General features: G+C 41.3%; 2 protein-coding genes across 6 annotated transcripts in view; both read right to left on the bottom strand.

Annotated features, from left to right (window-relative positions):
• Window positions 1-2,864: 2,864 nt before the first annotated feature.
• LOC143839784 (uncharacterized) lies at window positions 2,865-22,684 on the bottom strand. The gene is made up of 5 exons (XM_077342277.1): window positions 15,143-22,684; window positions 12,872-13,183; window positions 10,657-10,782; window positions 6,071-6,218; window positions 2,865-4,840 (listed from the first exon to the last, which is right to left on the bottom strand). Exons 1-5 carry the CDS (start codon window positions 15,204-15,206, stop codon window positions 4,837-4,839), a joined length of 654 nt encoding a protein of 217 aa, XP_077198392.1. The 5' UTR covers window positions 15,207-22,684; the 3' UTR covers window positions 2,865-4,836.
• Window positions 22,685-22,808: 124 nt separating this feature from the next.
• The window catches only part of ILDR2 (immunoglobulin like domain containing receptor 2), a 61,347-nt gene continuing 60,026 nt past the window's right edge, over window positions 22,809-24,129 (bottom strand). For all 5 annotated transcript variants that reach the window (XM_077342272.1, XM_077342270.1, XM_077342271.1 and 2 more), the window contains one exon: window positions 22,809-23,919. In XM_077342272.1, coding sequence (XP_077198387.1) covers window positions 23,884-23,919 — 36 coding nt within the window. In that variant the 3' untranslated portion in view covers window positions 22,809-23,883. The remainder of the gene's footprint in view (window positions 23,920-24,129) is intronic.

Here is a 24,129-nt window from a genome sequence, read left to right as displayed (position 1 = left end):
CTTCTCAGGAAATGATGTCAGAAGCAGGAACAAAAAAAAGAAAAGAAGCAAAAAGAAAAAGAAGAAGAAAAACTCATTCTGGAGGGTGGTATGACTAATATATCTAAACAAAGCAGAAGGGTGTTTGGTTGACTGGTTTTGTGCTGTACCCACAGCATCCTGATGTCCTCTCACAATGGTCTTGTGCAGAGGAATCACGGTGTATTAAACTCAGAGGGATAGGTGCTGAAAGAGAGCAGGACTGTTCCTACCCATGTGTCAGTGGTGACTAAAGAGCACTTTCCACCATCACAATTGCACACTAATAAAGAAATGCATGGAAGACTTTTCCACCACCTCCAGTTACAGCCCACCGAGCACTCAAAAAGGTTGTTCCTGTGGATCAGTTGACCCTCATGAAAAGTGCAGGGATCAAAAGGAGAGGGCTCTGAAGTGGGAAAGAAAATAGACTGAAGTCAACTTACCTTCACTGATAAAAGACATGCTTCTCCATCATCACAAACGGACCATAGGCAACAAACTACTACTTACCACCATTACTGTTCTCTACTACTGCTATAAGGTAAATTTATGTAACATAGTAGATACAGCAGTTTGTCTCATCCTGAGTCAGACCCTTGCTCAAGTACACTATTGCCTACTCTGACTGTCAGTGACTCTCCAGGTCTCCATTTGACTTTTTCCCCCAACACCCACTAGCAATTCAATATGTGGCTTTCCACATGCAAAGTAGATGCTCTACCACTGATCTAGGGCCATTCTCCAAACATTATAGCACACAAGCTATAAGAATAAAAGCAGTTTTATTCATCTTACATCTGCTCTGGTCACTAAAAATGTAACTGAGGTTCACAGACATAGTGGACATAGAGAGAGTAATGTGTATAGAGGCTATGGTTGGTCTTGTGCCTATTTTGCTGATGCTTCTCACGTGGAGTGTCTGCCTCAGTCTGCCCCAGGTATATAGGTAGCATATATTTCTTTAATTGTAGCATTTTTGCTTCTGTTACTCAAAAAAGAGGGGCAAATCTCAGTACAAGAGGTGCCTTACATGTACTCTTACTCACTGGAATTACAAAGATCGAGCTGATAGACTACAAGAGCAGCCACCCACCCAAACCTGTCTAAAACCTGTGCTAATGGCTGAAGGTCAACAGAGCTCTATTCTGACCCTACCACAAACATGGGAGGGGGGGGAATCCTCCCTATGATCTAAGAGGTGCCAAATATAGCCTTCTGTGGGAAAGGCAGTGATCTGAATCTCCAGACATCTGCAGGCCAGTGGAGAGTGAAAAAAGATATTTGCAATTAGAAAGTCATCCATGGGTGCACTTGTCCTTTACATTTTATACTAGATGCCATGTAACTGTAACCACTGCATGTATTAATGGGCTATTTTCTTCCATCCTACTCAAATGTACAAGACCAAAATCTTAAAATTTTGTTGCATAGTGATATTTTGGAAGAATAGGCATGGGAAGAATTTCTTAATCTGACTGAAGTTACCCATTTTCTTTGGCCAGTTTCCAGATGATCAATCGATATGGGCCACTTGCATAAAAACCCTAACACTCAGTCTGTAAGATCTACTGCTATTTCCTTCAGTACTGAATGTTACATTCATTTGTGTGTATGTATTGCATGGAAAATACTGCCAAGAAGTGGAAAGCCACAGAGCTGCCCAAGACACATCAGCTGCTGACAATTCACACATTTATACAAATCTATGGTGAGAATCTAGTAATTTATAAACACTAAATCTGGAAAAAATTGTAAGAAGAGAATTTCTGTAAGGATTCCTGAGAGAAATGCAAATAGCAGAAATGGGCAGCAGACTAATGTTTCTCACACTCTTGCCATTGATTCCAATAACAATGTCTAATGTTAGTCAAGGGGAAAAAAGGGTAAACCTGGTGTCAAGGATTCCTTGCCTGAACCCTGTGGGTTCTGAGAGCTACTGCATATAGGGAAAAAATCATTGTAAAATATATAGAAGTCTATTTAAATAATATTCAGAAATAGTGTTATCTCTAGGCAACACACCATTCTAAGATCATACAACAAAGAAAGCAAGAAAATCTAGCTTAACTATCTAACATATTTAAAATCTGCATTAGATGGCATAATCTTACAGTTCCCGTTGTAGGCTCAAGCATTCTCTGCATTGCTGTCCATTGCAATAGAAAGATATCATGGGCCAAAGCTTTAGTCTATCAGAATCCAAGCTAGCTTTATCTTTCTTTGTCTTAGCCCAATTAGAATGTTTGGCCAACCAGCATCAGGTGATGATGACAGTCCAGTCAGGATGTGTTCTTTCTGGAACCCTTTAGAAAATTATCCCATCACTCTTGATTCTCCCTCTCCTATCCTGCGGGCCACAGATTATCATTATGCCACTCTTAACTCTGGCCTTGAAGATTATAAGAGCCATGTAGGTAGAAAGGCAGTCAGCAATACCTGCAAGATGGAATAAGCCCACCACAATACACATTAACTCTTGGGAGGAATCAGGAATACTTTTCCACAAACATGGCTACAATTTATTTAATTAGTTTATTTAATACTACAAACACATATATTCCAGGAATAAATGTGTTGTTTTTTACATCCTAAGTTATTCCTGCTTGTTTTCTCAACTCTCATTTATCTCTTCTGTGTATATTTTTTTTTAATTATACAAGCATATGAAGGCTCATGTAACAACTTCTGAATAACCCAAGGAAAAACAAAACAAAATATACACAAAAGATTTATTTGAAAAAAAAACTACAAGTTAATTCATACATATAAGAAGTTTTTAAAAACTTTCTATGAATATACAGTTTTAAACTTTAGAAATTCCAATAAATTACAAGGCATATTTCTATAAAACGAAAGTTAGTAAGGGTAATTCTATGTTAAATCAGCAAAAAGACACAAGCAAGTTTTAAGAGGGAACCTTTTACAATTAATATTAATAACTACATTCCCGGAACCATGTTAAAATTAACCCAACTTTTTAACCTGATTCTAGTTTGGCAGGCCATAGGGTTATTTTTACAGTCAAGAGGTCTGTAAGTTTGCTAGCTTATTTCTATATCTTGGCCATATTAAGTGGTTGCAAAACAGTTTCTGTTTATAGCTTTAGCATTTAGCAAGTGAATGTGCATTTAGCAGTGGTTTAAGCAGGAAAGAGACTGAGAGTCAGCAATACTGAGATCTCTATTTCCAATTTTGGCAAAAACTATTGGTCAACTTTTCCTTCTTTATTTTTAACAAAATAAAAATACAGTTTTTAGTCTATCAACCATAAAAATAGCCAAATTCAAACCAAATATTCCTTATAGTTTAATCTATGTAAGTGAATTTTCTCTACTTTCAAAATTCAAAAACTTCAAACAATGCATGTACTACTCATTAAAAATGTAGCCCTCTACTACTGTACAGTTTGTTACACATCTAATTAAAATGTAAATCAAATGCATTTACTTTATAATCTTATATTTATGAAAAGAACAATCCAAATGTTTGGTTTAAAAAAATGTCACCTATGCAGATGGAAGATACGTTAGTATCTCCTTGTTATTTGAAACTCATGTTTACTTAGTTGTTCAGACAAACTGTGAAGCTTCATATTTTTTTCTAATCTATAGAATTTTACATAGTAAGCACAGTCAACCACCATTCCCAGATATCTTCAGTTTACACACGTAGTCACAATTTACCTGTGACTTTGTACTTCTGTTAACTTTGACATTTCATACCATGCTTCAGATGTTTTATGGCTAGCTCAGAGCATAGAGCATAGAGTTGGAAGGGACCTCCAGGGTCATCTACATGGTTATTACATCTACAGGGTCTGTGTTACATGTGTATTACATGTCAGTCACAAGTTCGGCTATCTATGGAATAGCTCAGACCTCTCATGTCTTTACACACAGCCATTCTACATCTACTTAACATTAGTTGGAATCAGTGCACTCATGGTAGAGGCCAATATTTTCATGCTAAATTCTGTTTTTAAAAATGGGATATCAACAACAATTACAGCAACCAGGATTAATAGCCAGATATCCCTAAGGACAGCTGTGGTGTGCTAAAAGCAGTTTACCTGTGTGGAAACACAAGATGCTATTCCAATCCCAGTTTATAAAACACATAGCTAAGACCCATGAAGTTTCAGAATCAAATTGAATATAGTGAACTGACAGCTTACTAAACAGAGGTGGGTTGGTGGGGGTCAGTGGGGCCTTTCCCTAATGCTCTAGTCCTGTGCAAAGTTATATTCATCCGATTGTATTTAATGGGCCTCAGTATGCACATAACTGCCTTCAGCATTACTGTAACCTAAACTTATGCATTTCTCCTTCTCCAAAGAAAGTTGTAACAATCATCAAATATATATTCTTTTTAAAATTCAGATAATATATAGTAAGACTGGATATTAATACAAATGGCTGAAAACTGTATTATACAGAATATTGAGCCCCTGTGTAAGCAAGGTAATGACAACTAGATGGAAAAAAAACAGTTTTCTTTGCCAACTAGGGCTTTAGAATATTGCAAGTCATTAATCACTCTGTATCTTCTATGGTTCAAGACAGTGTGATTCTCTGCTGTCAGACAATTTCAGGCTTCCATCGTCTCCCCTCCTGTCATACGCATGTGCCAGGTAGGAAACAGAAATGCACTTTGCTCCCTGAATTCCATTTCATGGTTGCACAGAAAGTCCATAGGATTTGGAAGAATACAGCAGCTGTCATCCAAGGGAACACAGTTCTCATTGTTCAGCAAAAGATAGTTTTGATAACAGAGGCACTTGAACTCTTTGCATCCATTCACAAGAAAGAGGGTTCTTTACCTGTACAGAACAATACAAATAAAATCTATAAATAAAATCAATTAAAACAATATAAATAAAAATAGTAGGCTGACTTACAGGCCCTGTAGAACTGTTGTGGGTCCCACAGGGCCTTGATCTCCTCTGGGAAAGTGTTCTACCAAGTCGACTGGTTAAGGCCCACTTTATTTCTCTGGGGTTGGGGATCTTCAGCAGGTTTTGCATGCTGGAGCATAGGGAAAATAGGGGAGGAGGTAGTCCCACAGATATGAATGCCCCAGACTATTTAGGGCCTTAAAGGTTAATGCCAACACCTTGAATATGATTCAATTCTTAATTGGAGCCAACGCAGTTCCACCCAGTTCCAGTAAGGAGTTGGGCCATTGCATTTTGCACCAGCTGAAACTTCTGGATTAGGCACAAGGGTAGTCCTGTGTAGAACAAGTTAAAATGGCCTAATCTGGAGGTAGTTGTTGCATGGGTCACTGTGGCTAGGTTGGGTGCTGATAGTGTGCTAGCTGTCAGGCCTGGCATGGGTGGAAGAACACCTGACAAGCAGTGTTCATGACCCGGGTCTCCATAGATAATATGGAGTCCAGAGTCATGCACAGGCTCTTAACAGTGGTCTGAATTGTTAGTTGAACCTTGTCAAGGGCCAGGAGCTGTAGTGACCCTCTGAGGTGTGCCAACCTAGCCAGAGAAATTGGTCTTAGCTGGATTTAACTTCAGTCAACGCTGCTTAAGCCAACCTGTCACCGCTTCCAGGCAGTTGGTCAGTGCTCTCAGGCGTGTCGATGGATGGCTGTCCATTAACAGATATAGCTGGGTGTCATCCATGTATTGGTGACACCCTATCCCAAAATTCTACATTAACTGGGTGAGGGAGAGGATGTAGATGTTAAATAACATTGGGGAGAGAATGGCTCCCTGTGGAGCCTCATATGTTAGGGCATATTGCTGGAAGGTATTGTCCCCAACTGTGTCCCCTCAGTCTCCAGCTATGGAGGAGGGACTGAAGCTATTGCAAGGACATGCCCATGTTGGCGTTAATGACTGACTGTGTCAAACACTGCTGTCAGTTCTAAAAGAATCAGCAGCACCAACCCACCTAGATCCAGTTTCCTCTGAAGATCATGTGTAAGGGCAACCAGAGCTGGTTCCACTCCTTGCCCAGGTGTTAAGCCTGACTGGAAGGGGTCAAGGATTGATGTTTCTTCCAGAAAACTCTATAGTTGTTGTTTTGTAACTTACTTAAAAGTCGAGATCCTTATAGGTACAGAATATTCAACATTATGTCTCTCTCCTGCTGCTACAGTCTCTTCTTGAAGTATAAATAAATACTTTTGGCCTTCAATCATTTCTGTAGCCTGGCGTTTTTGCAATGTTGGATGTTTGTTTCCTTTACAACAAAAAATACAACAAATGGAAAATACTGGACTTTCATATGAATTTAAAATTATATGTGAATATTGTAATAAAATGCTGAATTTTATGGTAGATATATGTATGTGTACATATATGTGTAGGTAAAATATGAAATATTTAATACAGTATGAAATAAAATAATATATAAACTATTTTATATCCTTGTACCTGGCTTTGCTAGTGTTTTGGGACTTGAGACTTCCTAAAACCACTACTCCAAAAGCACTCTAAGAAGATCTCAGAAAACTGTTTTGCTTAATTGACAAGTCCACTGTAGCTGTTTTTGAATAAAATTAAAATTAAAGCCAAGTCTTTAATCAGATGAATCAAGGTTCTTAGGTATGAAACACAGAACAGAACAGAACTTTATTACGCTCATAGACTAGCATAAAGCTATGAAACATATTAACATAATATCAGAAGCCTGCCTTGAGTCATTATTAGATAAATAAATGGAGGAAATTAAATCTGTACCATAAATGAAGCCAGGCAGGGATGTTGGGACTCATTGCCTGCCTGATTGGGCCCCTTGGGAGTCACTCTCCCTGGAGCATGAATCAGACAGGGAATGCCCCACCCCTAACTGCCTCCACCTCCCTGACTAGCCCTCAGGGAGGGCACTCAACCCCCAGAGGACCAATCAGGTAGGGGATGTTCTGTCCCCGACTGCCTCCCTCTCCACCTTCCAGATGCATGAGAAGGCGGCAGTCAGGTAAGGTGACCCCCAGCCCTAGCAGCCTTGCTGCGGCCTCGCCAGACCTTAGCAGAGCTGCTCGGGTGGGTGGGGAGGGAGCATGGGAACCCCCGCCAAAACTCATGCCCGCCCTGAGCAGCCATGCTGCAGCCTTGCCAGGCCTCAGTGGAGCTGCCTGGATGGTAGGGGGAGGAAAGTGGTGATCCCCTCCAGAGCTCACTGCTGCCCTGAGCAGCCCTGCCACAACCTCACCAGGCCTCAGTGGACCTGTCCATATTGGGAGGTGGGGAGGCTAGAGCCCGTTGTATTTTTTGTACAATGGGTTTTTAAACTCCTTGGGAGACTATTGAACACAATAAACAAGGGCCATAATGGAGCCAAATTAGGTAGTTTCACACCAGGGCTGTTCTTCATAACTGAATCCTTGCTGTTCTGTTGTTTGTCCCATCCAGCGAATGTTGCATCATTGAAATAATTAATTTCCTGTATTTTCTCATCCTGCCCCTTTTTGGGTTGACCAGTGTTAGCAGAGATGAATGTGTGGGGTTTTTTAGATTTCAGTGGCCATCTTTCTTTTGGGCAAAATCAACAAAACTTAACAGAGATACTGTTATTACAATCGAAAGTGTGTGCATGTGTTAGTTACAAAAGCAATGTGAAAGAAAGAAATGAAAATGAGAAATCCACCAAAGACAATATGTAAGGGGGAAGTGGTGTTCCTGACCAGACACAAAAAGTAAAACACATAGGGAAAAACAATATGTTCATTCCTCAGCACGAAGATGCCAGAGTTCTGTGATTGCAACTCCAGTCATGAAATCTCACTTTTGAAAGCCTCCACAAGTGCTAGGGAAGTCTCCCTGCCTTTATTGGCATTCTACACTCAAAAACATTTTATGTGGGAAGCTTTAAGCCCAGAAGTGGATAAAACCAAGCAATTGTGTCTTTTTTTTCATATCAGGGCTTAACATTGGGGAGGTATTTTCAACTGGGAAAAGAATCTGAATGAAACCCCCTTCTCCAGTACCATGGCATCAATCCATACTTGGCCACCTGCTGGCTGGTATAGTTTGTCAGTGTCATGTGTCTCTCTGCACAGCTGGTCTTTACATTAATTTCTGGTCCTGAGATGCACAATTAGCACAAAGGGAGCAATTCTAAGTAGATCTATTCAGAAGTGACTCACACACTTCAGTGGAGCTTACTCTGAGGACAGTATTGCTAGGCTTGCAACCCAAGTGGTCTACCCACATGAGAGTAGTCCAAGTGTAATTTGTAAAGAAGGAAAAAAACATCGATCCATAACATCCTGGGGGACTGGTCCCTCCAAAAGCCACAATCCCTTCTCCAAGAGAACTATCCGCAAAATTACACAATTTCCCACATCCTGAATTATGCTGCTTACATGAATAGGCTACTCACTGAACTGTTAAATCCACTTAGCAGGAGCAGAAGGTAACACATGAATCATCCCTGAAGAAAAACAAACCTGGCAGAAGTACATGGATGCTACGCTACCTTAAATCAAGTACAGTAAAGACATTTTGCTCATATTGCTTTTAGAAGGAAGGCTGCTGGTTTGCCGGCAGCCCGGCATTAACACAGCGGCTGGACCGGGCCGCGTGGAGCAGACTCAGCTGGGCCTGCCCCACCCCCTCCCGCCCTTTGGCAGGAGCAGCGTACCTGCGGGGGGAGGGTGGAGCTAAGGCCTATATAACAGGGAGCCGCTGGCCGGACCTTCTTCTTTGGCGCTCGACTCCCGGTGCTCTTGCACAGTTTTCCCACCCACCCTCCCTTGTGTTAAGTATGTTCTTCAATTGTTTTGTGTTATGGTTACTTGTCACAGCTGGCGGTTTTTGGAAAGGGCGGATCCTAGATTTGGGGAGTACGCGCCTACGTGCCAGAGGTTATCGGGAGCTTCCATAAGAGGCTGGGTGCATGCGAAACAGCATCCCCTTGGAGGGGAAGGGGAACTGCATCACTGTGCGGGTGAAGGTAGGTGCCCTGAGAGAGATTAATGTCCGTAGGGCCCCCACCAGCATCACCCTCCCACGGGATCCAGCAGGCCTGGTTGGAAAAAGGATTGGCCTGCCGGAGTTAGTGTGTAGCGGGGGGTCTGGCTTCGAATGGGGTACGAGCCATTCCCGCCCTGGATCTGCTCCTTGGTTTGCCTCCACTCACATTTTAATAAAGCTGTGGCCACTTTATTTGCCAAACAAATATATTGCCTCGTGTCATTCAATGGTTTGCTCCGCACGGTCCAAAAGTTCCGGCCTGCTTGTTAATGGTTTTTACCAGGCATATAAAACCATATGTATTATGGAAAGGCTAGTCCCAGTAAAATAGACCAAGCTCAGATATCGAAGTGGTGACCATACTAACCTTTCTTTCCACCATTCAGTACCAAGGACACAGTAGTACAAAACTTGTGTAAATGAGGGTACAGAATAGGAAAAGTTAAAATATTCTAGGGGAAGGGGTTGCATGCTTATTCATTTTGCAGCTGCAAAAAATTTGTTGCATCTGAGCAGAAGTCACATCATTACAGCAGGGACTACTATTAAAAGGGACTAGTATTAAAAATAACCAGTGTTTCTCTTTTGTTAGAAACATTCTTTGCAGCTGCTTTTCTGTTTGACGGTTTCTGCTGACTGTGGGCGAAACCTGTCAGAACCGGAGCAATGGCCATGTGAGTGCTAATTATAATTACCGTACAACCTGCAGGGCAGAACTGGAAGCGAAGACCTAAGTAGAACAGCAAAATGGACCATTCCAATACATTTTTAATGTGGAAAAGAGAGAAAGGATTTCATGGATGAAAAAGGAAAATAAGATGAAGAGTGAGAGAAAATAGAATAAGACAAAATGTTCATGATAAGGGATAAATAATAGGCAACAGCAGTAAATACTGAAAATAGAGGCATAGTATTAGTAATTTAAGCATCCAGGGCTGCCAGGTATTGTGGGGAGTAGGACATGAGCTGCACTGCTACATCATCTTCTGGGGAAAACCCAAAAGTAACGTAGGGTAGTTGTCCTCTACTACTCTGAGTGGAGGTGGGAGGGAAAGTGATGTTGGCTATGCTGGTATGTTACTTCTGGGTTTTCCCATAGAATAGCTCTAGGAATCGCAAGAAATTCTTTGATGCTACCAGCAATATGCCACAGTTTCTAAACCCAGATGCAACATAATGGTCAGGGGTGTCTAGTGTTGTTCTGTGTGAACCTAGAATTCTGATTGCAAACTGTCTGCCAGGACATCCTGACAACTGGAGCAACATGCAACGACTTCTGCCCAGGCTTGGGAGTGAATGACAGCCTAGAAGTTATGCTGACTGCTAGAAATACGAGGCTCTCCTCCTACAGACTCCCTCCTCCCATTGTGCCTCTTTTCTTTCAGTTCCCACTTGTGGTACCTTTGTTGACATGGACCCTGGTCCTGTGAAAGAGGCTGTGCAAGTTAGGATCAAGATATCAGCTGTGTTGGAATTCTCTAAAAACTAAACTAGTCCGACATGTGTGATGTTGGCTTGTAGTCTCAAAATGTCAAATGATCCACAAGACCAGGTTACATGTGGAATTCTTCCATGAGATTAATACCAACCACCCCCAAAAAATACCTACCCTTGAAATGTTTTTAAAGCTGTGATAAGCTTTAAAATGAATTACAAATTAAGTCAACTTTCCCCATTATAATAACTGAAAAACAAAATATTACCTGCCATATTTTTCCATTTTCCAAAATAGTATGTGGAAGAGCCAAATATAAGAAGAAACGTTACAACACAAACTCCAGTGAAGATGAAAAAGAGTAAATGGGGATAATTTGTTGTTTTCTCTGATTCTAAAATTAGGATGCAATGGTTAAAATAATTAGCCATCTTAAATTATTAGCAACAGTTTTCAAAGAGGTCGGTGTGTTTCCTGAATGATGTACCACATTGTATAAAATATTAATGTAATATAAGACTGTCAACTGATTAAATTATTTCAGACAATTAACTATTTGCTCCTAATGTTTTCATCAATTAACCAGATAAAAGAAACAGTATATTAACAATACAGCTTGCATGAGATTCAGAACTACGGTTACTTCCATGTGGCAACAATTCTTCCTGTAGCTCTCATTGCTGCAATGACAGGGCATCCTCATGGAAGTTAACCATCATTTTCCTTGCCTCATTTGCCTATGATCACTGTTCCCTGATGATTTCTTTAAGGCTTTTTCTTTTAAATTGGCAATTGTTACATTGCTATAGCACCATAAAATTAGAATAATCTATTGCTATACTCTACCAGTGCCTCTAAATTCTTTCCTTTTTTTAAGATTTCTAAAGATATAGATATAGACATAGTTTTAGAAAATGCTGTGACATGCTAATAGATTGTGGCAATAAATCATCATAAAATAATTGCAATGTAGTGATTTAGAAACTACCAATTAAAAGAATGTCTTCCAGCAACAAGCAGGAACATGGCATCTATGGGCCAGCTGCAACAAGGAAAATGGTGTAAATGTGGAGTGGTACAACTGCTGATACAAGAGCCTCTTGTGGCGCAGGATGGTAAGGCAGCCAACATGCTGTCTGAAGCTCTGACCATGAGACTGGGAGTTCGATCCCAGCAGCCCGTTCAAGGTTGACTCAGCGTTCCATCCTTCCGAGGTCGCTAACATGCGTACCCAGCTTGCTGGAGGGTAAATGGTAATGACTGGGGAAGGCACAGGCAAACCACCCCGTATTGAGTCTGCCATGAAAACGCTAGAGGGCGTCACCCCAAGGGTCAGACATGACTCGGTGCTTGCACAGGAGATACCTTTACCTTTACAACTGTTGATAAAGTACAACAGCAATGGGCTTCCACATGGTAGTGTCACAGCAGATTGCCTTTCCCAGTCCCCCAAACATGGCTAGTATCACCCTTGGGTTTTTGCAGTTTTTTAAAAAATCAACACAAGAATATCATATCAATATATCATTGTAACAATAGATGCCCAACTACATATCCCATGCAAGCTGAGAATCAACATTTTTAATAGTTTCTCAAGGTGAGAATAAACCTTATTTCAGTTGTGTGATTTAGTGGATAGTCTACATATAAGCAGAAAGTAGAATGTATGTAAGACCCTTCATTCTGGAGGATCTATGTATGTATAGTTTTAATTATAGTACTTGCCATCTTTACCCTCTTTCTGACACAAGTTGGTTATTGTTTCTTCTTTTCCCTTTTCAATCAACCATTCCCACTGGGTCTAAGGATAACAGTTGACTAGCCGAAACTTTAAAAAATACATTGCTTTGTAAAAGCATTGCTATTATCTCATTTTGGCTCCATTATGGCCTTTGTTTATTGTGTTCAATAGTCTCCCAAGGAGTTTAAACAATGGTTGAGTAATCATCAGTCCGCACATTATTGTAAACTAGCAGAAAAACCCATTGTACAAAAAATACAACGGACTCTAGCCTCCTCACTAGTGCAGAACATGGTTGCTCAAGTCCTTACGAGGAGATCTGGGAAGGCTCACATTTGACCTGACCTCCAGCAGTGACATTGGCTACTGGCTGAGTTCTGGGTACGGTTCAGGGTACTTGTGTCAACTTCGAAGGTCTTATGCACCACAGGAAAACAGAAATTGGGTAAGCCTGACAGCAAACTAGTCAAAGCACTTTACTTGTCCTATGCGGATAATTTTAAGCATGTATTTACTTGTTTTTATTTGTTGTTAGATGCCCCATGCCTGCCTGCCTGCAGAGATGGGTGGCTTACAAATCAAATAAATAAATAAAACCACATAATAAAATCTGGAGTAGCAAATCTGAGGGGATTAAAAGAGGTAATCCTAGAAACACTTGCAATTTATCTCATGGGAATAATTTATTTTACAGGAACACACACCCTCCTTGAGAAATACAGAAGGCCCATCTAATGCTTACCAATGAGCTCTAGTTGAAATGTTTGGTTGTAGAGCTGCTCTCCGTGCTCAGTAAATACATCTGCAGTGTACTGACCATCATCTCTTGTCAGTGTGGGGCACAATCTCAAACTGCCATTCTTCAAAATGTAACATCGATCTCTGTATCTTTCACAAACTGTTGCATTCTGACCTTTCATCTTTCCCATTAAGACTGTGCCTTTCTTCCAAACCACTTCATGAATGCTGACTGGTGGTTTACCAATGTTCTCCAAATTTAATAGCTGACATTCACCAAGAGTTCCTTTCATGCTAATAACCTGGGCTTTGGCTTCTAGTAAAACAGAAATTATGCATTGTAAAATGATTTAATGTAAGTATCAAAATGTCTGCATTATGCTGATATAAAACACTTCTTCTGAAGTTAATTTAACTCTATTTAGTATTGCCTGTGGGGATACGCAACTGTGTAGACCAGTAGTAGGCACTATCCACAACCTTCCCAATATGCTTAATCACCATATTATCTGGTTAGGGCATCATAAGTATTTTCTGCTTTGGTACATGTTACACAAAACCTGAAAATACAGCTCTGCTGTGCTCTGTTCAGACTGCGCGTCCTTTCTTCTGCAGCCAATGGGAACAGCATCCTGCCCTCCTCCAAGTGACAACCTTTCAAATACTTAAAGAGGGCTATCATGTCCCCTCTCAACCTCCTTTTCTCCAGGCTGAACATTCCCAAGTCCCTCAACCTATCTTCATAGGGCTTGGTCCCTTTGCCCCAGATCATCCTTGTTGCTCTACTCTGTATTCTTTCAATTTTATCTACATCCTTCTTGTAGTGAGGCCTCCAGAACTGCACACAGTACTCCAGGTGTGGTCTGACCAGTGCCGTATACAATGGGACTATGACATCTTGTGATTTTGATGTGATGCCCCTGTTGATACAGCCCAAAATGGCATTTGCCTTTTTTACTGCTGCATCACACTGCCTCACTGCATCACTGCCTCACTGCATCGCGTCAAAGAAATGAGGCTTTTGAACTCTGGTGCTGGAGAAGACTCTTGCGAGTCCTTTGGACTGCAAGGCAAACAAACCGGTCAGTCCTAGAGGAGATCAGGCCTGACTGCTCCTTAGAAGGCCAGATCCTGAAGATAAAACTCAAATACTTTGGCCACCTCATGAGAAGGAAGGACTCCCTGGAAGGAAGGACTCCCTAATGCTGGGAGCAATCGAGGGCAAAAGAAGAAGGGGACAACAGAGAATGAGGTGGCTGGATGGAGTAACTGAAGCAGTCGGTGCAAACTTAAATTTGAATGGTAGAGGAATGGTAGAGGACAGGGGAATGGTAGAGGACAGGAAGGCCTGGAGGATCATTGTCCATGGGGTCGCGATGGGTCGGACACGACTTCGCACCTAACAACAACAACACACTGCCTGCTCATGTTTAGCTTACAATCCACAAGTACCCCAAGATCTCATTCACACACAGTGTTACCTAGAAGCGTATCCCCCATCCAGTAGGCATTCTTTTCATTTTTCTGACCCAGATGCAGAACTTTACACTTATCTTTATTAAATTGCATCTTGTTCTCATTTGCCCATTTTTCCATTGTGTTCAGATCTCATTGAACTCTGTCTCTATCTTCTGGAGTATTTGCCAGTCCTCCCAATTTGGTGTCATCTGCAAACTTGATGTGTAGTCCCTCTACCCCCTCATCTAGATCATTAATAAATATGTTAAAAAGTACCGGGCCGAGCACTGAGCCCTGAGGTACCCCCGCTACTCACCTCCCTCCAGTCTGATGAAACACCATTGACAACAACTCTTTGAGTGCAGTTCTCTAACCAATTCCCTATCCACCTGACTATCTGAAAATCCAGATTGCAGTCCTTCAATTTATCCATCAGAACATCACGGGGAACCTTATCAAAAGCTTTACGAAAATCCAAGTAAAAAAATATGTTTAAGTGTTTTAAAAAAATCTCATTAAAATGCTCGATTTTATTCATTTGCTTTCTTATTTATCGTTCTTCATTTGTAACAGCAAATCCTATTGGACATTTATAGATATCTATTAAATCATCTGACAACTCAACTTACCAAAACATTCCTTGCACATTTCCATCCACAAACCATTACTTTAATTCATATGAATGTTGATAGTTTTCTGAATTTTGTAAACCATAGCACTATCAGTCTAATCTCTCTACCATTCAAACAATAACTGCCACTGTTCTTCATGAGATATTTACCTGTATAGACCCCATCCTAACCAAAAAGAAACTCACCTTTAAGTATCAGCATATACATCACTGACTGGATAGTAAAGATAGGGAAAAAGTTAAAACTCATTTTTCTATGATGTTGTAGATGCTCTTACATATAACACCTTCCACGATCTCCATATATCTGTAGCATTGCTACTCCAGTTGGATAAAGCTGTTTCAACTTTAAAATCTTCTTTTCTAGCTCATTGTTAAGATATCAAATGAAGACAGTGGATGGAAAGAAAAGTTCTTCACAATAGAAAAAAACTCTCTTTGACCACAGTAATATGCACTCCAGGAGCAGCACGCCCTCTGCACTTACAGTGCTTGAAGGAGATATAAAAGGACATCCTCAGAAATGCAAGCATATTCTACAGCCAAAATAGAGATCAGAGAGAAGAGGCTTTAGAAAACAGAGAAAGTCTGTTCTTAAACAGGATGAAAGGTGCAGTTTCAAAATAATTTCACATATACATGCACACAAATGCATACATACTTCATGCCCCATTCAACCAAAGTGAAGGACTTCTAAGTTGAATTTAGTGGCACTAAAAGTGTTTTACTTTGGACTGTTCAATGACAGTTTACCACAATCAGCACAATCTACATTTATTGTACAAAATCAGTTGGAATCCAGTGGCACCTTAAAGACTAATCATATTTTGTTTCCGTCTGAGCTTTTGTGCCCTGATGTGGGTGGCCCTGACTAGCTGATCTTGCCTGATCTTGTAAAGGCAAACCACTTCTTCTCTTGCCTTGGAGGGTTTTGGGGGTTGCCATAAGTTGGCTGAAACTGATGGCACTTCCCACCGCCATAAACTTTTGTAGGCTAGTCCATGCCTTTAGATGTAATCAGCAGATTTGTATGTCGAAGTTATTAAAAAAAAAACAGCAGGGTTGTAGTGCTATGAAATGCCAAAAGAAGAGGGTGAAATGTAATTCTCTGTAAACAACAAATGCCAAAGAAAATTTCCAAACTCAAGCCTTTCTATTATTGAATATATTTATATTTAAAATACTAGTAACTAATACTTATACCACACAATACTACTAATTATTGAAAGTCTTTTTTAAAAAGCTGCCTTGATTTTATGCATGTCCAAATTGCAATTTAATACAATAACAGAACACAAGCTTTTTTTCTTGTAAAGCTTACTCAGAAAATTCAGAAATCCAAATATTCAGCAAGGTTCTAATTTTCCATTTTCTCAAAATGCATTTTAGCCATTATAGAACTCTGAGATGACCAGTATTTATTAATAATTATACACCTTTTATGTACTGGTGTTTTCCTTTGGTTTCACCCTGCAATCCCATTTATTCTACAATTCCCCCAACTTTCACTGCTCAAATGCATCAGGCTTTTTTTGTCATCATGCATGGATTTTTCTCCTTTAAACACTCAGTTCAATTTCTGTTCACTCTTTCCCCACATTTGTGATAGTGATTTTATGGTGGTTATCCCCCTTGTTTGACTTCCAAGGTGAAGATAATTCAAAAGCATAATCATAGCATCATAGAGTTGGAAGAGACCTCCAGATCTCCCCATATACCCTTTACACTTATTGGAGGCTATTCTCCCACCACCTATATTGTGTGGTGCGGTTGGCCTTTCCTTATTGATCAGTTTCACACTGGGCATGTTTTTAGAAATTGTAACAAGGGTTTCTTCATGCCTCATTTATTGTCTGGTAGCCATCTAAGTAGAAGGTTCTCCTCCCTTCATTGGTGTACGAGCTCCAGATTGCCTACTTTTACCCTCTTGTGTATTTGACAAAAGAAGAAAACGGAGGGGGAAGGAAAGTCGCTTTGGGAATCCTTTGGGTAGTGAAAAGCAGGTATAAAAAACCAGCTGTTCTTTATTACAGAACAGTCCTGATTACCAGGTATTCCTTAGACCTGAATCTGCACTCCTGTTTCTACAGTTTAGCAGGTACAAACTTTTTTAGGTACAAAATATTTTATGCCAACACACATATCCAGAAATATTGGAAATTTTATACCAGGTTATAACATCAATGAAGATTTATGTGTGAGAGGTTACCATGTTCAGGGAATGGCGCACTTACATCATACCACACAATATATGAGGTAACAACACCTGGTTAGGACTGATGTATAATTTTTGGATATTTTTTGAGGTGTGTATTATTGACTGCTGAGGAAGTCCCTTGAGGCCAAAATGCGAATAGTCTTGTATTGATCATTTGACATGTTCATCAACTTAGTATAGGAAATTATTATATCTTATCTAAAGTTTCTTCTGACTCTTAATGTGGCCTGATATTCGAGGCCTATGTTTTTTTAAATATTACCATTTTTATTTATTTATTTTGGGATTTATATCCCACTATGCTCCAGAGACTCGTGGCAGCTTACAATAATAAAACTTCCTAGATCAATAAAACCCCCAACAAACCCTCCAAGATTGGCAGCCAAAATACCCTCTACATCCAGAACAGACTAACCTAGGGGTGGGGTGCAGAGATGTAAATGCCCAACCTTATGAAGGGCCATGTTGATTTTGGCTCTGGCCTCAACCCAGGACATGCAGAACTGTGATAGCTCCATCAGGGCCCTCAGCTCTCCCAGTAGCTCATTCCACCAGGTCAGGGCCAGGACCAACCATATAATATTTTATCTGCTGTAGCTTGACCCTTGTAGCGCTTACAGTATATTTTGGATTTATTCCCCCCCCCCTGTCTTTTTCATTTACTTAGTATGAAAACAAATTTAGCCTAAATGTAATTCCAGCCATCCCTTGGGAAACAACAGTAATGTTGTGTGCCTGTTACAAATGCACCATTTTTCATACTTCGTTTCTGATTGCAAGGAATTAAGCATGAAGGGTACAGTGGAGAAAAGCCAGGGCAGATCAGTCTCCATAGAGCTGTGTATAGAGTGGTTCAATAAATGAGGTGGATGAACATTCAGAATATTGTGGGTTTAGGGCCTAAGATATCTTGTAAGATGAATACCCTCACTTGGAGTTGCCAGCTCTGGCCTGGAAAATTCCTGAAGATTTAGGGGCATTGCCAATGGAAGAGGGAATTTGGAAAGTAGTCGATTTTGTAGTATCATGAACAACAAGACATGTCAGCTTTGTCTCACCTTAAGATAAAGGTAAAGGTATCCCCTGTGCAAACACCAAGTCATGTCTGACCCTTGGGGTAACGCCCTCTAGCGGTTTCTTGGCAGACAGCTGTGCTTGGCTTCCCTCCCCACTCTGAGCTTCCCTAATCACGTGCAGAACTCTTTTGTTTTAATTGGGGGGGGGGGGTAGAGGAAGACCCAAGTTTAAATTGATCTGAATTCAGCAGGATCCACAATGGAATACAAAGTAAGTGCAGAATCAGCCCTGGTTAGCCTAGCCTCACTAAACTCAGTGGGACTTGAGTCTGATCAAACCATATAAAGCTGCCATTCTAATGAAGGGTAGATTCCCTTTCCTTGGACAGATTCATGAAAGACTGGAGACTAGCCATGATGATTTAATAATTACCATCCATCATGATTCTATGTGCAGTAAACATCTGAATAACAACAGTAGGGGGGGGATGGTCTCTATGTTTGTTGGCCCCACCCCCGCTGTGCTTCTGAAGCTGCACCGTCCTCCGGAGGGCCGGCGTGGCCACGGAAGACTGACAGGGGCCGGGCCAGCCCAACAAAGAGCAGCACTGCTTGTTGCTGGGCTAGCCCTGCCCCGCTGTGCTCCCAAAGCTGCGCCACCCTCCACAGAGCCAGCAGGTAAGGAGAGGGGGTGAGAGTGGAGGAGAGGAGGGAGGGGGAGGGAACAGGTAAGAAGCCAGCAGGTAAGGAGAGGGGATGGGGGAGAGGAGAGGAAAGGAGGGAGGGGGAGGGAGGGAGGAAACAAAGATGTTTCACATAAGGGGCAAGAATCTTTGTCGGTAGATTTTTTTTCTCCCTTGACAACATTTTAAACATTTTAAAGTGATTTTTTTGGCACTTTAAAAAGTGTGGAGGGAAGAAATAAGATTGCCTGTCATCACTGCAGCTCACAGGCCTTCACAGAAATAGTTAAATGGCTATTTTCTCCTCTGAAAGGCAGTAGTGGCCATGAGTTGGTGGCCCAACAGTTGATGCCATCACATTTAGCTTGGCCCTGAAACCAGTTGTTGGTCGAGATCACGCTTTCTCAACCAGGAGGGGTTTCCCAAATGGATGGGAGTAAATTAATTATTAAATTTGTTAAGTGCTTATCAGGTGATATGACCTTATATCAGTGGTTCTCAACCTTCCTAATGCTGCGACCCTTTAATATAGTTCCTCATGTTGTGGTGACCCCCAGCAATAAAATTATGCAAGTGTTTTACAGAAATTAAACCAAAACTGATCAATGGCATAAAGATCTTGTTGATTATTGTATATAATTTTTTTTCCCTCCAGGGGTTTCTCAGTTCAGTTCTGCCTCTTGTCCCACCATGCCGATCTCGCTCATTTCCACTGCTCCAGACAAACGCTCTATCTTGATCTACCCCGCAAGGCTGTTGTGTGGATGGCGCCCCTCATGGCCAAGCTGCTTGCCGTGCCGCGATCCCTGTGAAAGGGTTGTTCAACCCCCAGAGGGGTTCCGACCCCGAGGTTAACCACTGCCTTATATGGTCATGTTGACCTGCCCCCCCCCCCAACAATGGTCAATGATGGGCCTGGAAGGGGTGGGAGGGGAGGGACCCCGGGTGAGCATGTACACAGCTATTCTGCACAACTGCACCACTTATGGGAATTTTCAAAGCCTGAAGAATGTTTTGGGGGTTTCTCAAAGGTAAAAAGGTTGAGTAAGGCTGGACTAGATGGCTAGGTGGTCTGCTCCACCAGGGGCCTTTTTATGTTCACAGCCATATTAAGAAACCTGCAAAGTAATTTCAGAAACAAATGCCAAGAAGGAGAGAGTGGTGTGTTTAAATATATTGTCAGTCCATTGTAATGTGAACAGGCACCTGCCACCCACAAGATGGTGCTGTTCTCTCATTAATGCAAAGGCACAGGTGGCATTGTAAAATACACAGGTGACAACAGCAGTTTCCCCTGTTCAAGATGCTGTAATAAAGCCGTTATACACAGAACTTTTGCTGTAGCCTTAGATAAATATTCTTCAGAACTGCTTGCATTGTTTCACAGTGCTGGGAACCCCAAAAGCAATCCGCACTATTATAGGAACCACCATGCTTGTGATACCACAGTGATCTGCCCTGTTATTTGCCCTTATCAACAAACATCAATTGTGGTAAAATTGGAGACCAAGAGGAGATGGGACCTGTCGTGTATGCCTATGATTTAGGCAAACTTTTCAAGAACTGGCCCAAGTGATCCAGCTCTCATTATAACGCCATGCATGAGCAGGGGAATTATTAAGAATGAGAAGCTATAGACTGTAGCAGCTATAAAAGTGCAACCCAAAGGAGACTGTTTATTCTCTGAGCCAAAAGATTTTGCTTTTCATAGATTTTTATCCTGCTTCCTTTCCCAAAATCTCCTGGGAAGCTGAGGCCTACTGAGAAGATCCCCATTGAGAACTTTTGGCTACGACCAATGGAGGGAGAGTCAGAGTAGTTCAACAGTGGAATAGGCTGCCTAAGGAGGTGGTGAGCTCCCCCTCACTGGCAGTCTTCAAGCAACGGTTGGATACACACATTTCTTGGATGCTTTAGGATGCTTAGGGCTGATCCTGCGTTAAGCAGGGGGTTGGACTAGGTGGCCTGTAAGGCCCCTTTTAACTATGATTCTATGATTCTATGAAGGCAGCATAATATGGATCTTGTTAGATCTTGGAAGCTAACCAGGATCATACTTGGATGGGAGGGTGTGAAGAAATGCATTGGGAAGGTAGAGGTTTGACCTTTAAAAGTTTTTCTCTCTCAGCAGAGAACAGGCAGGAAGTGGGAAGTCAGTTCAATGGCTTTCCAGCCTCACCTCAGCTACTTCTTAAGAAATTATAATAGGACCAGCTAAAGACAATAGAATGGTCCAGCCTGACCACCTAGCAGAGAACAGAGATTTGGAGGAATGAAGAATAGAAACTTCTGGAGACTTCATGAAAAGCTTCTCTGACTTGGCCTGACCAGGCCAGTAGGAGGGAAGAGAAGAAAAATCCTCGGAGTAAGGAGGAGGGTCTTTTTTTGTGCTAGGTCCATCAGAACAGACAGAACGCTTAACTGAGGTCTGAAGGAGGCGGCTATTGCCATGTGCTAGCCTGGACAGCTGCAAGATAAAGGAATTCTATAGAGATTTATAAGCTAAGGAGCCTGTCCTATATCTAAAATGATAGGGCATGTATAGAGAGAGGGACAGTTGCCTTGTCTTTTTAATCCTTTGCTCAGTCTGGTGCTGTGTTACAATTATGCTTGTGAACCTTTTCTTTTTTATAAATATTGTATAACTTTCATTGCTGGTCGTGGTTCTTTGTACTACATAGCCCTCCACTGTCTTGGGACACATTTTAAAAGTAGTGCCCAGGGAAGGCAGTTAGTTGGCAAGAGGCTATTTTTCCATGAGCACACAAGACAGTAAACTGTTCCCATTGTGTCCCAGTGGACAATTCTTACAAAGGTCAGGTGGTGGCGGGCTGCTGGGGAGAAAAGCTTCTCCAGGTGTTGAGAAAACCTTGGGGGGCAGGTTGGAACAGGGCCTGCTGGCCAAAGCAGCACAGTTCCACCACAGAGACAAACAAGGAAGCCATTGCTTCTCACTTGTCTTGAAAGCCCCTTGCTGTGGCTGGCTGCAATCTGACCACACCCACATACATAAATGTTCCAGTCTAAATCTCTAGCACAAGGTTACCCACATGGTAATCTGCAGACTATATACACTCACCTTTTCCATGTTGGATGGAGGCTTGCCTGGGGAACAGACTACAGAAGCCTATGCCACTGTGTATGGTGTTTTAAAAAAACATATATATGGTGTTTTTTTAAAATTATGCCTTATACACCAGTATGAGTATATGCAAGGTGATCCAGCAGGTAGAAGTCTGCAAACATCCAGTCCCTGGGAAAGGTTTCTTGCAGGTGGTGATCTGACCTCACAGTACATTTTTCTGCTCTACTCCCACTGAACCATAGGGATACCACGGGTTATGACAGGCACTCTTCATAAATCTGGAGTAAGGAAGAGGTTCAAAGGTGAACTCTTAAACTCACACTAACTTGTTCTTTATCCAGTCAGAAACTACCTTTGCTGCTTACTAGGGAGCATCACTTTAGAACTGGTTTTCAAACCCCAATGATAGTCTTGAAATGCGAAATGCATTTGTTCATTTTCCACTGAAACTGGTAATTTTCCAGTACAATTTGCTTTAAAAGTAGTATCCTAGTTATATAGATCAAAGAAGATTCTCCCACCAGCACAAGCTGACTAAACTTCAGCTCCATGAATTGATAAAGTTCATATACCCATGAATCACAACTGAGTTATCCTGTGTGGACAAGACTATACAGATATTTATAAATATTTGCAATGATAGCACAATAATCAAAGATGTGTGAATGCAGCCAAAGTCTACCCCCATCACACATATGCAAAAACTAGAAAGCACATTGAGTGGAGCTTCACAGCTGGTATTCCTACCTACTTGGTGCTGTTCTGCACCTTCTGTGGAAGGTTCATGGGCAACTCACATATTAGAAAAGGAACAAAACGTAAACAGCTGGAATGAAGTAACTACCAAAACTGGTGTTTCATCCAACATATTTATTGTTCACATCTTGTGTTTCCTTATTGAATGGCCTCAGCCAATTACCAGATAGTGGTAAGCTTGGTCCCTGTAGAAGTATAAAAGAAATGGCTATTCCTTTCTTTTGCACCCTGGTTTTCTCATTCTAGCTCTGCGCTCGCCTATCAATTGGCTTAAAAAAAATAATAATCATTGTCCAGAGAGTACTGTCAGCAGAACCTGAGCATGAATTCTGCTTACAGCAGGACCAATCAGCATTCCCAGCTGAAGCCTTTTATGGCTATAGTTCAACTGTAAGGCAACGCTGATACATCATATCAGACAACAGTGAAATAACATGGCACATTCTCATTACAGCAAAATTTACTGAGTTTCACTTTGAAAACAAAACATTAATCTTACTGGTGGCTCACATTACTGAATGAGTAGGCCTTCTAATAAAAGTTCCAAACTGCCTTTCATTACCCTGTCCTTCATAGGGCAGTGTCCCAGGTTGCAGTTTTGTATCATTTCCAAAGTATGAAGGCTTTGTTTTTTGCAATTTCTCTTGAAAACATCACTTTCATGATTGGAGCCATCTCCAAATGTTACATGGATTCCTTCTTCCTCTCAAAGTAGGAGTGAAAGGGCACTTGATGAAAGGCCCTGAAGCCTGCAGCAACATTCCCTGCCAGTTGTAGACTGCAAAGCCACTAAGATGAGGAATATGTAAATAATGGAGTGGGAATATATACTGTACAATATGACAGCTCCTTCAGTACTACAGGCATATGGCAGGATTAAACTACAGAGATATCACCCTTGCTCATGTAGTTAAATCCATGATGCAAGTGCAATAAAAGTGCAATAAAAACACCCCACTTTACTTCCTGGTGAAGTGAGCTATCTTTTCCAAGAGGTTAACCAAGTAAGAGCGATGGGCTGGAAATGGCTTTCACACAAGTCCTCCAGGTCCATGACAAAACCGATAAGAGCCTACGACATCTAGTGGCACCACACATTCCTTGAAGTCCAAATAGTTCTGAGAGCTTCTGGTTTCTCAGTCTATTAACACAGGCCTTCTAAGACATCATCACACCACAAGGGACATCCTTGTTGGAAATTCATTCTGTAGCAAACAAAAGAGAATTAAAAAAAAAAAGCAGAAGATGTTTCAGTCCTAATACAAAGAGAATATTCAGCCTTAGCAGGAAAACAAAGATGGACATTTGAATTATGCTACTTTACATGACCCTTCTAAAAACCTGCTCAAAGAATCTGTTATTGCATTCCAGATTCAGCTCCAGGAAACTGACAGAAAAATTCACCCCTCTCTTGA

The sequence above is a fragment of the Paroedura picta genome, chromosome 6 (genome assembly GCF_049243985.1).
Source record: "Paroedura picta isolate Pp20150507F chromosome 6, Ppicta_v3.0, whole genome shotgun sequence".
NCBI classification, from domain to species: domain Eukaryota; kingdom Metazoa; phylum Chordata; class Lepidosauria; order Squamata; family Gekkonidae; genus Paroedura; species Paroedura picta.
This window is presented reverse-complemented; position numbering and strand designations above follow the sequence as displayed.

Excerpts from the sequence above, each read along its gene's own strand:
- LOC143839784 (XM_077342277.1), bottom strand. The coding sequence starts at position 15,206 with ATGAGTTTTAACTTTTTCCCTATCTTTACTATCCAGTCAGTGATGTAT. Across the intron at positions 13,184-15,142 it reads GTATATGCTGATACTTAAAG|AAGCCAAAGCCCAGGTTATT; the intron begins GTGAGTTTCTTT and ends CTGTTTTACTAG. Across the intron at positions 10,783-12,871 it reads ATTTCAACTAGAGCTCATTG|AATCAGAGAAAACAACAAAT; the intron begins GTAAGCATTAGA and ends TCCTAATTTTAG.